The sequence below is a fragment of the Schistocerca americana genome, chromosome 1, assembly GCF_021461395.2.
Source record: "Schistocerca americana isolate TAMUIC-IGC-003095 chromosome 1, iqSchAmer2.1, whole genome shotgun sequence".
NCBI classification, from domain to species: Eukaryota; Metazoa; Arthropoda; class Insecta; order Orthoptera; family Acrididae; genus Schistocerca; species Schistocerca americana.
In genome coordinates, this window is record NC_060119.1 from 441,427,122 (window position 1) to 441,442,627 (window position 15,506).

The window sequence follows — 15,506 nt, forward strand, 5'->3', positions numbered from 1 at the left end:
ATAGAAAGTGACTTATGATTTCCTAGGCAGGAGCAAATTGTATAATTTGATTTGTGTGCTCAAAGAGTGCAATCTGAACTTACAAAGAATGTAGACACAGGAACCATTGGTGTAACAGTTGTAAATTGTCATAGCTGTGTCAGGAAAGTACCACAACCCCAAGCACTGACAGAAAGCACTGATGCACAAATCATTATAGGCACTGAAAGTTGGCAAAGGCCAGAGATAAGCTCAGCCAAAATTTTTGTGAAGTACCTAACTGTGATCCTGAAGCATAGGCTAAACACAGTTGGTAGAAGCATGTTTGTTGCTGTTAGCAGTAGATTAACAATGAAAGTTTAGACCAGTTGTGGTTCGAATTGAAAGAAAGAAATAGTGTGGGCAGCAATTGAGAGATTTATACTAAATAAATTAACAAGCAATGGAACTGGTCCTCCTTGGTACACAAAACAGGTCAGAGCACTGATGCGGAAACAACGAAAAAAACATGCCAAATTTAATTGGACAAAATCTCTAAGATCAGTGATCTTTTACAGAAGCTCAAAATTTAGCACGCACTTCAATGCGAGATGTTTACGACAGTTTCCACAACGAAACTATCTCAAAACCTGTCAGAAAATCCGAAGAGATTCTAGTTGTATATGAAGACACAACAATGCCTTCTCTGCATAATAGCAATGGAAATACTGTCAACGACAGAGCTGCTACAGCAGAGTTACGAAACACAGTCTTCCGAAATTCCTTCACCAATACAAACTAAATATTCCAGAACTCTAATCAAGAAACATAAGTAATGTAGAAATAGATACCCTCTGAGTAGTGAAGCAACTTCAATCGCTTTAACAGCTGTACAGCAGTTACTTTTCTTTCAGAGTATGCTGATAGAATAGTTCCATTTGTAAGAATCATATACAACCGTTCGCTCTATGAAAGATCTGTACTCAAAGACTGGAAAGTTGCACAGGTCATACCAATATTCAAGAAAGGTGGTAGGGGTACTCCACTGAACTACAGGACCATATCATTAACATATATAACAGGATTCTGGAACATATATTGTGTTCGAATATTATGAATTGCCTTGAAGACAATCGTCTACGCACACACAGTCAACATGGATTTAAAAAACACTGTTCTTGTTATTCACAACAAGCTCTTGACTCGCATGAAGTGTTGAGTGTTACAGACAAGGGATTTCAAATTGATTCTGTATTTCTAGATTTCCAGAAGACTTTTGACATTGTGCCAAACAAGTAGCTTTTAGTGAAATTGTGTGCTTATGGAATATCAACTCAGTTATTCAAGTGGATTCGTGATTTCCTGTCAGAAAGCTCACAGTTCGTAGTAACTGATGGAAAGCCACCGTGTAGAACAGAAGTGATTTCCGGCATTCCCAAGGTAGTGTTATACGTCTTTTGCTGCTTCTTATCTATACAAACAATTTAGGAGACAAGGTTGTTTGCAGATGATGCTGTCATTTATTGACTAGATAAAGTAGAGGCATATTGTCCAATGGCGTAATCATCCTGCATGATAATGCCTGCCCACACATGGCCTATGAGGTGAATACGACATTGCAGCAGTTTCGGTGGGAAATTGCTGAAACATCCATTACACAGTCCCGAACTTTCACCATTTGACTTTCACATATCTGGACCTGTAAAACTATTCACGGGCGTCGATTCACAACGTACGACAAAGTGTGAGACTGGGTCCAGGCCTAGATCCGACAGCAGCCTACTAGTTTCTTCAAGGAAGGAATCGACCAGCTAGTGTTGCAATGAGATAAATGTGCCCACAGTTTTGGCAACTATTTTTGAGTATGTGTACTGTGCATAACTACATTTCTGAGTTAATAAAATCATTACTGTTACTTTACACTAGTGACCAGGTTTCATTTGAATGCCCCCTATAAATGGGGAACAATAGGAAAGTCTTCATTGAATTCACTGTGGTTAGTGTCATGGAGTCTCAGATTACAGGCTCTCAAATGCAACATCATCTGACATAGAAGTTAGATTTATTTACTATTTCTTTTTACAAAAACGGTTTCGAGTCGGTTTCTTTAACAGTGCAATGGGTAAAGCAGCCTGAAGTTGCGATACAGTGGAAACTATGTTTGATATAATAAGTTATCTTGTGTAATTTATGTATCATCAAGATAAAATTGCACAACAGGGACCAACTGAATAATGAAGTCTGTGGTTTTTCTAAATCCTTTCAGTCAAATTGATCCTTCAGTAATGCCACAGCTGCCTAATTGTTAAAAAGAAATATTTATGTATGTATATTTGAGCTATTTATTTTCATTGTGCATTGTTTGACTGTATGAACGAATCAATAAATAAATGGAAACACTTTCCTCCTCCTCCTCCTCCTCCTCCTCCTCCTTCATAAAACACACTATTCCCCTCTTAACAGCAATATCACTTACACATGCTAGCTAATACTGGCAATATTCACAATTTTACTTTGACAATGTTTTGGAAAGAGTAAGAATCACATTACTCATTACAAGAGTGACTGGCTGGTTACTAATTTCTGTGTATTATGTTATCAAGGAGAGAAGAGGCTTGCAAGTGTACAGCATTAACGAGTCAACACTAAATTGCTGCAATAGCCTCATATAGCTTACAAACTGTTTTGACCACGTCTGACCTATGTGAAATAAAAGACATAAGTATGGCATGGAAATGCATAATGTGAACAATATCATTTTAAGGATAAGTAAACTGTGTACATGAGACTGCACAATGATATGGAGGTATATTTTGTTGGAGGAGAATTTGCCTGTTGTCCATAATCACTACAACAGGATTTAGTTAGTTAAAACACTTTTGAATCCAGAAAAACATTGCACTCAGACACCAGAATAAAATACAACTGAGATCCAAACAGAAGTTACATTCACAAAACTGAGAAAAGCAAATACTGTTGCTCAGTATTCATTGTGTGTGATGATCAAATCGAGGATGAACAGAAGACAGATTTTTTATTTTCACAAAGTGTCTTAATATTATGATGCAACTGAAATACATGCCAACAAATCACCTAAAAGCCACTGCCAATTGTCAAATATAATGTGTGTATGTATAGGAAATATAGGCAGATAATTGAATGAAAGAGGATCCACTGGCAAGGAAAGTACGGAATGCTCACAAAAGATTGTGCAAAGGGATTGTGCAATGTGTTTTCCAACTGTTGCAGCTGCATCTGCTGGTTGTTGCGATACGTAGTTCTCAGACACTAATACTTTGGATGTGCTCTAGACTGTGCGACAATGTACTAGTGTCACATTGAGTTTTCTTGTCATGTTTAATCGCTTCAAATATAGTTGCTTGATGGTGTTATTGCAATTGCGCTGAGTTCAGGGATTTCCCTGCCCATATGTTGTTGGGCCCAGTCCACAGGCAGAACACCATGCACATGCCTTCTATACTCTGTGACAGTATTCTGGGGTTTTATTTCGAATTTCCTGTCTAATTTCCATTAGTTAGGGTATACATGAAGGTTCGACTAGTGTTTATTGTGTTCAACTAGACAGAAACAGTTATCATATATGTAGAATGTCGGCCTTAATTCATACAAAAATTCCCACTGTGTTCCCAATGATTCGACAATACACAGGTCAGTGAAGAAATTTCAAGAGACTAGATCTGTGTTACACAAATAAAGGCTGGAATTGTCAGGGTACATAAATTCTCCGAACAATCGACATTGTAGCTCCGAAAATCCTCATGAATTAATCAACGACCTCTGCACAATGTGAAATTAGGGGTGTGGTATACAATTAGTGCAACACAAATTATTGGAGCAATCTTTTCCCATGAAACATTACAATCTCTGACAGGTATGTTAACAATATGCTGCATCTTTTTTTGAGAACACCTAACGAAAAGGTTTTGTGTTCTTTCATGCAGGACCGCGCAAGACCACACCTTGCCAATAATTCTATGACAGCAATACAAAGTGTTTTTGATGATAGGATAGTTGACTGGTCTCCTTGTTCTCCAGCTCTAAATCGGAGAGATTTTTATCTTTAGGGAATTTTAAAAGAAGAGATGTGTGCAACCAATCCCCACATGCTTGGAGAATTGGAAGACTGTTCCGCTAGTCATTTCCCAGAGTTCGGCATCGAAAATTCACCGAGTGTTTGCTAACGTGTTCAGGAGAGGTCAGGCTGCTCTTACCACAGAGGGATATCATTTTGAGCACCTACTGTAAGTAAAGGTAAGATTAAGTAAATCAGATGGCAACATTGCTTATGATGAACTCAGATGACTACCAGCAGATTAGTGTCAAGAGTCTGACACAGCAGCAGCCCGCAGCCGTGCCATGCGACACTCGGGCTCCTCCAACGTGCCTTTTGTGAGACACCCTGTACTTTTTCATACAATTGGCATGTTAGTTTTCAGCTTATCCTTATTTATAAAACAAATATTTAGGAAGTAAAATAGTGTTTATGAATACAGAATGAAGATAGAAATGAGACTATTTACACGATTGGAGATTTCAAAGAAGGTGAAAATAAGGTCTCATGAAGAAACAAATTGTGCAAATGACTGTTTTTCCTGTATTGCAGAGAAGCTGCAACAAAATATTTCCCTAAGGTTAGGTTCCAATGTAACATCCATTAATGCACGCTAATGCTCAACTGAATTTCAAAACAGATCACATGAGGAATGGCAGAGTGCATAGTGCATTAGCCTCTATAGTCACACTCTTGCACTCATTTTCAGTGGGGTACCAAGTGGACATGTGAGAAGTTTTAATTTTGTGACAGTATTTTAAGAAAGCAGAAACTCGCACATTGGGTTCATCCAAATTTAATTATGTTGTGTCCACAACTGAAAGACAAATAATCTAAATTCCGTAATTCACAGCTTGCTCGTCCTCAGCCAAGATTATGATGAAGTAGATCATAATAAGATCACATATTGCATTTCATTTCGTTTCACCAACAGAAAAGCCCGTAATTACTTAGTTTTATCAATGCAAAACAGCCGGGGAAACAAGTGAAGTTGGGAATAATTGCTGGGAGCAATGAAAGATAACTTCCTTTGTGCTACATCTGACTCACTCACTGTTTAGAGCCATAACCAGGAGGATATTATTGTGTGAGCCAATTGCTTCTGTGCAAATAATCCAAGATTAATAGACAGCTGGAGTCCCTGCACAGTGCTGTTACACCGTATGTATCTTAGCTGTGAACCAGTTATTTACAAGGATTCTCTTTATTTCACTTTATTTCATTCACCAAAGATAAGCAAAATAATTTGTCTTCATCTGTATCATCACATTCTTTCTTTGGTAATCTGGTAAACTGAAGACGTGTCTGTTCTATATTCCTCTCTAGAACTTTAACAACTTTGTTATCAATGCCACTGTGTTTGAATTTCCTTATAATTTGGAAAACTGGTGGTACCAGAGATGCCACTTTTTAAGAAAGCCAATTAGTATGTGCTAGGTAGTGCAAGCAGAAGGTCAGGCTCAGAGGTGCGGCAGGGGAGGGGGGGGGGGGGGGGAAGAGGAGGGAAGGAATGCATGTGTGCTTGTTGGTTGTGGCAGATGGTATGACGAGTCACTAAATCAGACATTACTTGAGCACCAACACACAACTGAAACAAATTCAGTATATCCAAAGAGTGGTACATACAGAGCCTGTTTTGAAGGGTGCAATGAACAGGGCCATGCTTTCAAGTGCTCCTCCCTAAGCTTTTCAGCAATTCTTGGTTTATTAACAGTGTCATGGTACAGTCATCACGCATTTTGCAGTACCAGAAATCATTTCATTGTTTATTTCAAAATCTTTCCAACATATTTCCTTGATACACACTTAGTATGCAGCAGAAGAGGATTGGTTGGTTTAGAAGAGGGGGGAAGGGGCCAAACAGCTAGCTCATTGGTCTCTTGTTCTGAATAAAACAATGCCACAAGAATAATAAAACAACCAAGACTGACAACAAAAAAATGGAGAGAAAGGAAAAACCACAAGAACAACGGAAGAGCAAGAAGTAATTAAATCAAAAGCAAGGGGAGAAGAAAACCACAGAAACGCAAGAAACAGGTGGAAGAGACTAAAACAACAAAACTGATTACCATGACTGGCTGAACATGAGAATAAAAAGAAGCCAGCCACTCTGCAACACATTAAAACCTCCACCCTAAAAGCACTAGTGTGGAGGACACAGGGGGACAAAGGACATGCATTAAAATTTAGATCAAATGAAATGTCAAACTAAATCAGTCGATGAGACGTTGTCAGATAAAATTAGCGGCAACGAGTCTGGTAACCGAAGATTTCATCGCACGGCAGTCAAAGTGGGACAGTGCACCAGAATACGGGCCACTGTCAACTGGGCACCGCATCAACACTGAGGAGGGTTTTCACGGCGCAGGAGGTAGCCATGGGTCGCCCAAGTGTGGCCAATGTGGAGCCAGCAGAGAACCAGAGTCCCTGTGAGAAGCCCACATGGAGGACTGCCACACATTCAGTCTCCTTAAGGGTACGTAGTTTGTTATGCGTACTGAGACTATGCCATTCCGTCTCCCAAAGCCGAAAAAACCTAGCGATGTAAAAACGAACACAGGTCAGTTATTGGAATGCCAACCTCCATTACTGGCTTCCGTGTAGCCCGTTTGGCTAGCCTGTTGGCAAGTTCGTTGCCTGGGAATCCGACATGTCCTGGAGTCCACACAAACACCACTGAACAACCGGATCGTTCCAGGGCATAGATGGAATCCTGCATGGACGCTACCAAAGGATGATGAGGGTAGCACTGGTTGATAGCTTGTAGGCTGCTCAAGGAGTCAGTACACAGAAGGAACGACTCCCTAGTGCATGAACAGATGTGCTCAAGAGCACGAGATATAGCCACCAGCTCTGCAGTGAAAACACTGCAGCCATCGGGCAAGGAATGTTGTTCAATATGTCCTCCATGGACATACGCGAAGCCGACGTGACCAGCAACCATTGAGCCGTCGGCATAAATCACTTCATGGCCACGGTACATGTCAAGAATCGAGATGAAGTGACAGCTGAGAGCCATTGGGTGAACTGAGTCCTTTGGGCCAAGTGAAAGGTCCACACCAAGCTGCGGCCTAGATGTACACTATGTAGGTGTACGCGATTGGACCTCGAATATAGGTGGTGAAGGCAAGGACTCCAGTTCGGACAGAAGGGATCTGACGCAAAATGCAATTTGAAGCCCTGACCTGGGCTGCTGATGCAGGAGATGAAGTGCTGTGGGTTGGAAAAGGAGACAGTAATTTGGACGTGCAGACCTACGAATGTGTGTAATTTAACTAGCAAGCAGTTGTGCACGCCTGACCTGCAATAGAGGAACTCCAGCCTCCGCAAGGACGCTGGTCACCAGACTCGTCCTAAAAGTTCCCATCATTAGTTGAATGCCACAGTGGTGCACAGGGTGAAGTAAACGCAACACTGAGTGCACTGCCTAACCATAAACCAGATTCCCATAGTCAAGGCAGTATTGGACAAGGGCTCTGTATAACTGCAGCAGAGTAGAGCGATCTGCACCCCAGTTGGCGTTGCTCAGGCAGCAGAGGGCATTGAGGTGCTGCCAGCACTTCTGCTTAAACCGACAAAGGTGAGGAAGCCAAGTCAATCAGGCATCGAAAACCCGTCCTAAAAATCGACATGCCTCCATTACAGTGAGGGGGTCATCAGTAAAGTTTCAGTTCCGGACAAATGGTATGACCCCGAAAGAAGTGCATAACACACGACTTTGCGGACAAGAACTGAAAGCCGTGGGCTAGAGCCCATGACTGCGCCTTGTGGATGGCTCCCTGTAGGCACCACTCAGTAACACCAGTACTAGTGGAGCAGTGTGAAATGCAGGGGTGGGGGGGAAGGTGGGGGACCACCCTAAACAAGGGATCGCGTTTTCCGCAACATAAATGATCGTTGGAATTACCTGCTCAACCACCACATCGATGTTACCACGTGGGTGAGACACAATGGTGACAGCAGAGGTGAAAGTTTCCCAGTCTGCCTTGTTTAAAGCCCATTTGTGCAGGTGTCCATGGGCCTGATGCTGGGCAGTGACAGGAAGATGGGGAAGTGGTCACTACCACACAGGTCATCATGTGCTCTCCAGTGCATAGATGGCAGAAGGCCAGGACTGCAAACTGAGAGATCAAAGGCTGAATATGTGCCATGTGGCACACAGAAATGTGTGGCAGCCCCAGTAATTAAGAGGCAGTGACAGTAAATTTTTGACATGTCTGCCTTGGCCGGTAAGAATTGTTCCACGCCACAAGGGGTTATGGGCATTAAAATCTCCCAAAAGTAAGAGAGTTGATCAATCAGTACAGCCAAAGCCTTCAGGGGTACTGCACCATCTGGAGGAAGATATACGTTGCAGACAGTTTTTTCTGTGCTGCCCTTATCCTGACAGCCACAGCTTCAAGAGGGGTTTCAAGGTGCACAGGTTTACTACATACCGAGTTCAGGACATAGACGCAAACTCCACCTGACACTATTATAGTTGCTACAGTTCCTGTAATATCCCTTATAGCCACAGAGGGCAGGGTCCGCATTGCTGGGAACCAAGTTTCTTTGAGGGCAATGCAGAAAGCAGGTGTATAGCTTAACAGCCGCCATAACTCAGCCAGGTGGTGGAAAAAAACCACCACAATTCCACCGGAAGATGACATTAACATGAAGCTGGGAAGGCATGAAGCACACAAGGAGGCAGGTTATGTCTAAGGTCACCTGCTGTATACAGCTAAGTATTTGTAGCCACTTCTATGGTGGATGAGTCATCAGTGAAATCCAGGTCTGCAGCAGATGCTAAGATCTCCACTGCATCCTCAGATGCAGAATTGATAGGGAGTGGTAGTGTTGCGGCCACCAGAAGGTCACGTTTCTTAGCAGATTTCTTCTTAGTTTGCTTGCCCTCTCACTTCCCTTTAGGGGCTTGCTGGGAAGATTTCTCCGAAGCAGCTTCCGGCACTGAGGAAGACTGAAGCTCTGTCCAGCAGCTTTTGGCTCCTTGAGCCACTGGCGAGTGTCTGCTGTGACATTAGTGGATACCTTGGAAGAGAGGGTCCCAAGGGACCCCTTCCACACAAGAGGAACCGGAGAAGGCCGTTGCTTCTCCGGCAGGGGAGAGTATGTCGACATCAACCCGAATGGGGTGTAATCTTTCAAATTTAGCCTCTGTGTAAGTCAACCTGTCCAGGGTCTTGTACTCCATAATGTTCCGCTCTTTTGGAGTAGTGGGCAGTCTGGCAAGCAGGGGGAGTGGTGCTCTCCACAGCTGATGCAAGTGGGAGGTGGCACACATGGAGTATCTGGGTGCAGCGGTCGTCCACAGTCTTGATATGTGGTGCTGGAAGTGCAGTAGGAAAACATGTGCCCGAACTTCCAGCACTTAAAGCACCACATAGGGGGGAGGGACGTATGGTTTAATGTCACAGTGGTAAACCATGACCTCAACCTTTTCAGGCAATGAATCACCCTTAAAGGCCAAGAAAAAGGCATCAGTAGCAACCCTGTTGTCTATAAGTCCCTTGTAAACGCGCTGGGTGAAATGTACACCCCACTGTTCTAAATTGGCGTGGAGCTAGTCATCAGACTGCAAGAGGAGGTAATGATGGAAAATAATTTCCTGGACCATGTTGAAGCATTTATGGGAAGTGGCGGAAACAGGAATATCACCCAGCTTGTCACAGGCAAGTAACACATGAGACTGGGCTGGGAATGCTGTCTAAATCAAGACTGCACCGTTTCGCACCTTGGACAGCACCGTCACTTCTCCAAACTTATCCTCAAGGTGTTCAACGAAAATTGAGGCGAATATGGCTCTCACCATTCTGTAGCTCCTATATGTTCCTCCAATGGTGTAGTGAGGCAGAGAAACAATTTAGGGTCATACCTGTTGGCATTTTATTCTATCTTGCCCTTCTTAGAGACTGCCAGTGCTGTATGGTCACCAGCAAGAGATTACAGTCTGCTCCATTACAGGCCATCCACCCTGATGCCACCCACTCCAATCAGGGGCTCTCTCCACAGGAGCCACTCAGCCACAGCAATGGCCAACTGGCATGATGGCCATTGCTAGGAGTCCTGATGCCCCAGGAACACAGGCATCTACTCCTTGGTATGCATGGGGAGCTTACAGCTTAGGCATCAGCAGTGCGATCCCTATGTTGTCAGGGGCTACCACCAACTGGGTACATGACGGCCCCACCACAACGGACTGGCTACCGTGGGTGCAGAGAAATTCAATATTGTCATGGGGGCAAAAGAAGGCAGGGGACAACGGAAGAAGATAACATAGCCCGGAAAGTGTCCTCGCCCAAATAGTTGAATCGCAGGTGGAAATGCGAAGCCATGACAAGAGATTCAGGAGATCGAATCTAAGGGCACTCATGCACCCACATAAGGTGTCCTTCCCCATATGGCCTGCAGTTGGGAAGAATTTTGAAAGTGGCAGGTTAAACCATAGAATGGGACCTGAACTATTAGGGCTGAAAAGTGAGGCACTCCTTTTAGTCACCTCTTACAACAGGCAGGAATAACTTGGGCCTATTCTAACCCCTGGACCTGTAGGGGGGGAGGGGGGGGGGGGAGACCAGAAGAGGATTCGGTGTTAATTTGTTTACAATAAATGCTTGCTAATGTCATACACATACAGAGCTCGACTCCAATCTGTCGTCACAACAAACCAGGCAGCAGCACAGCAGCTCACCATCACATGACTAACAAAAAAAAACTGCACGAGATATACCACTTCATACCTGGTTATACTTTACGTCGAGTGAAGACATACACCGTATAAGGTACTTTATGTAATTAAAATTTCACAAGGGGGCAGAAAAGGTCAAGTACACAAACATTTTACAAAAAAATGTGAAAAGAAATAAAAGAAATACCACTGAGAATGCAAATTGTAAAGAATGATTCTCTCTCATGTATCCTTTTGAGCACTTTATCAAAAAAGAATGTAGGAGGAAACACTCAATTATTATGATTGATTCATAGTAGTTGGCATCTCTATGGCACCAGCAGATTATTAGCCTTCGGACTAATACTTCCTACTGTCTCAGCTTCACCTACATCAGCATTCTAATTACTATGTATTTCTTTAGCTGGTATGAAAGTCATTAGGAACAGCTGTATGTTAAAGAGAATGTAACTGCTCTTGTACAAACCTGACCCAGATTTCCTTTCTTCATCACCCAAATGAAATTATCTTTCTACTCTGCCAGTATCTAAGCACCTGTCAAGAGTGCATGGTAATATACATTATTCATTGGACATCTTGCATCTAGATATTCAATGGAAGTGCAACACTATTCATATGAAATTCAAAACTTAACTATGTATTGTATAATACATCAAGTATGGGGAGTTATTTGCATGAAATAAGACAATATGATGCCAACATCAGATGAAGAAATGTATTCTGAAATATATCCAAGACTTTGCCAGTATGCAAAGTTTCCTCACTGTATCACTGTTCTCAATCATGAAGTATCAGAATCCAAAACCCAGAACATCTAGGTTCCTTATACTTCAAACACACATTTTTCTCTAGTACTGTTGGCACTATGTTACTCTAATGTCTTACCTGGTTAGAGACTGGCACTTATGGGAACCAACAGTGACTCAGAAATTTCCAAAATTCACTAAAAAATCTTTGGATGCACCGAATCAAAGTTCTTTGTAAGAAAAACACAAAATGGCACTTCCTTATATGATTAAGCATTTGGACTGTTGGGAAATTTAATGAGATCCTATGGCAGAAAGCAGTTGACTTACGAAAAAACATTATCAGTGGACTTTATCATGTTGGTATGTTGAGGGTACTTTTGTTATAGGATATAATAAGTGGAAAATACTGTATCACCATTAGGTGTCAGTGTGGATTGTCTGAAACAAATTGAGGAGTTTACAGTGCTTCACAATCATATTTAATTGAGAGATAGCTTTAAAATGCAAACACCTTATAAGGGAGTCTTTCATGTATAAATGATAGCCACAATAGAAGACCCACTTTGTCTGCAGATAAGGTTCATGCTAAATTATCAACTACTTTGTTAATGAAGGTCAACTTTAACATTTAGATCATACAATACGAACAATACTGTGCTTGTTAATAAGAAAAATTTTCTTACATACATTCTTCCCCCCCCTCCCCCTTTGGGTAGCTCAGTTGGTAGAGCACTTGCCTGCATAAGGTAAAGGTCCCAAGTCCAAGTCTCAGTGCAGCACAGTTTCAATCTGCCAGGAACTTTCAACATACAGTTTCTCAGTGAAATATGAAATGACAATTTTTGTTTTTCAATTTTATATCAATCTAAAATAAAATTTAGTAAACATTACTCAGACACACATATATATCTAATCCGAATTCATTTACGGAGCAGAAGGAGTTAACAAGAACATAAAAATTTTTTGGGTCCTCTTAATTCACTTTGAATTCTATAAGTATTATTTATGGCAACATAATTTGTACCTTTCTGTGCGTAAGTAAGGTTAAGCTGTGGACAGTGAAGAATTCTTAGTGTTAAATTTATTAATGTTATTGTTACTTTCAAAATGTCCTTGATTCTTCAGGAAGATATATGTACACTATCAAATTGAAGTGATTAATAGAACACAATTATAAACATATTCTGGATGTAGTTCTTTCTGAACCCCACTGCATTTAAAATAATTTTTCACCACCGCTTCAGCCACAATGAGTACCGAGTTGAGACACAAGGGAGAATCTGGTCAACACCTAAAGCTGTTACGATCTGTTCTGTGCAGAACCATGTAACCTTGACAATATTTACTGAGATAAGGGCAAAAGGTTTTAAAAATAAATAAGAAAAGTTTTAAAACATAACCAATAATTACAAAGTGACAATCAGTGATGACTATACTTTATTATTCTTTTGGAGAAATAATAATTATTGTACCCTATAAAACCACACACCTTATAATGCATTTATATATCTAACTATTTATAATAAGCCAAATTAGTGTTCATTACCTCTGATTCTGTAGTCCAGTATTCATATAGAAGAAATATCTCTCTCCATGTCTATACGGGCATGAGTACTTTGGATAGTTCCATAGTTCTGTAAGTCTTGAGTTTATGTCTGATCTCACTGGGCAACTATCGAGATAGGGTCTTGTAACAGCATTTTGTTCATCAACAAATTTAGCTGTTTCAGATGAATCTGGGTCCTCAAGCCATCGGTAAGGATCACTTATCTACAAAACAAATTCTAAAGATATTAACTATATAGTAGTAAGAACTTGCAACAGTTTGTTCTTTCATGAGACAGTGGCATACTGTATACACTGCAGTAAAAATCCCAAACTATGTTTCATAACACATTTTAACTTCCTTTCTTTCTTACTGCTGTTCTCCTGAAAGTATTCTGATACATACTGGAACATCAGCAATAGCATACACAATTAAAAGATGCTAAGAAATAGGAATTATAACTATGTATTTAGTATTTTTTTCAGAAGCTTTTACCCCAAAGGTAATGCAACATATTTTCATAATGATGTAAAGACCAGATAATGTTTCAAGAATGCAAAATGAGATGAATTGGTCATAGTTGCACTAACATTTTAATGCTATTATACACCTAAAGGCTTGAGCATGCAGAATGTGGTCTGATGGCCATTGCCGCCAAGCTGCATCACTGAAATGACCTCACTATTACGTGCATCACAAAAAGGATAGATATAATACGACGACCACCGACCTGCTGCTATCATGAGTTGCACGTTGTCTCTCAATAAAGATCAATCACTGCTGTTCATTCTCCTCTTGTGATTTTATGGAAACTATTTGGTGCAAAAAAAAAAAAAAATACTCTCACTGCAAACTTTTTGTTATCTATCTTTCAAGGAAACCATATGAAATCTGATTACCGTTATTTCTTACACAGGGTTTATATTAAGCCCGGGAACATTTTCAATTATTTATTGCACAAGAACCAAACATTGTACACATATCACACATATGGCATTTTGAAGAGAAACCCTGACGGGTTTTTTTTTTTTTTTTTTTCACGTATATTGCCACAGCGTAGTCAGGTAATTTTCCGATAGTCAGCGCTAGTCACAAACACAGCATGTTCAAGTGCAGAGTGAGCTTTCTGTGTTGAGTTCGACAAAAACAAGTGTGCTACAGCTGTTCAACTGATGTTTACAATAAAGTATGGTAAGAAGCCACCAATAAGGAAGGCCATTTACCACTGGCACAACAAATTCGTTACGACTGGTTGCTTGTGCCCGACAAAGAGAATCGGGCATCCCAGTGTGAATGAAGTGAATGTGAAGCGCATACAAGAGACATTCATAAGGAGTAGAAAGAAATCAGTGCATCATGCATCCCATGAAACCAAAATGGCTCCAATGACAGCATGGGAAGTCCTGCGACAGAAGCTGTCTGTGAAACCATTCAAATTGGACGAGGAGAAAGACAAGAGGAGTTTTGAGTTTTGTTCGCAGTTGCAACAACTGAATGATGGGGATGGCATTGTTGATCGCTTAATTTTTTAGCGACGAAGCCACTTTTCACACTAATGGGAAAGTGAACAGGCATAACTGTTAAATCTGGGGTACAAAGCATCCACACGAATGCACTGAATTTGAGTGCGATTCCCAAAAGGTAGATGTTTTTTGTGCTTTGTCACATCAAAAACTGTACGGGTCATTCTTCTTTGCTGAGAGCACTGTCACTGAATATTCCTACTTAGACATCTTGCAGCAATGGCTGATGCCTCAAATGCAATAGGACTCTCCATTCATCTTTCAGCAGGATGGGGCACCACCCCATTTTCATAGTGAAGTTCGTGGGTACCTGAACACAGACAGATGTTTAATGAAATGGCCTCCTCGTTCATCAGGTCTCACTCGGCATGACTTTTTCCTATGGGGACACAAAGATCTGGTGTATGTACCACCTCTACCATGTGATGTAGCAGAGCTCCGGGAGAATACGGGAAGTGACTGCTACAGGCGACGATGCCATGCTGGGATGGGTATGGCAAGAATTCTATTACCGTATTGACATCTGCTGGGTCACTCATGGTTTGCATATCGAATGTTTGTAAAAAAAAATTCAGAGCTTCTCTTCAAAATTCAATATGTATGACATCTGTACAATGCTTAGTTCTAGTGCAATAAATAATTGAAAGTGTTCCTAGACTTTATGTACACCCTGTATTTGTGTTACGTAACATTCAGACCTCAACTGTCAGTCTCCCTAACCAGTTCCATGCAATTCTCAAAAATTCTTCAGGAAAAATCAGTTTTGAAGTTTTCTGAGGTTGTTTATTTCACTAAAGTCAAGAAAATTTTTTCAGCAGGCCATATGGCTCTGTGGGAGAACACTCTTCTCTCTCATTGGGTGGCAGGGTTCAGTACATATGATGCAAAGTTTGAAACGAAGTTGCACGCTCCCTGAGCATTTCGGTGAAACATAAAATATATAAAAGTGTGGCGGAGGCAAGAGGAGGGGAGG

The 15,506-nt window shown here is 41.2% G+C and overlaps 1 protein-coding gene across 3 annotated transcripts in view; it reads right to left on the bottom strand.

The window, feature by feature from the left end:
* Positions 1–15,506, bottom strand: part of LOC124602802 (prolyl endopeptidase) — a 99,116-nt gene that overhangs the window by 53,851 nt on the left and 29,759 nt on the right. For all 3 annotated transcript variants that reach the window (XM_047136348.1, XM_047136346.1, XM_047136345.1), the window contains exon 3: positions 13,011–13,234. In XM_047136348.1, coding sequence (XP_046992304.1) covers positions 13,011–13,234 — 224 coding nt within the window. The remainder of the gene's footprint in view (positions 1–13,010; positions 13,235–15,506) is intronic.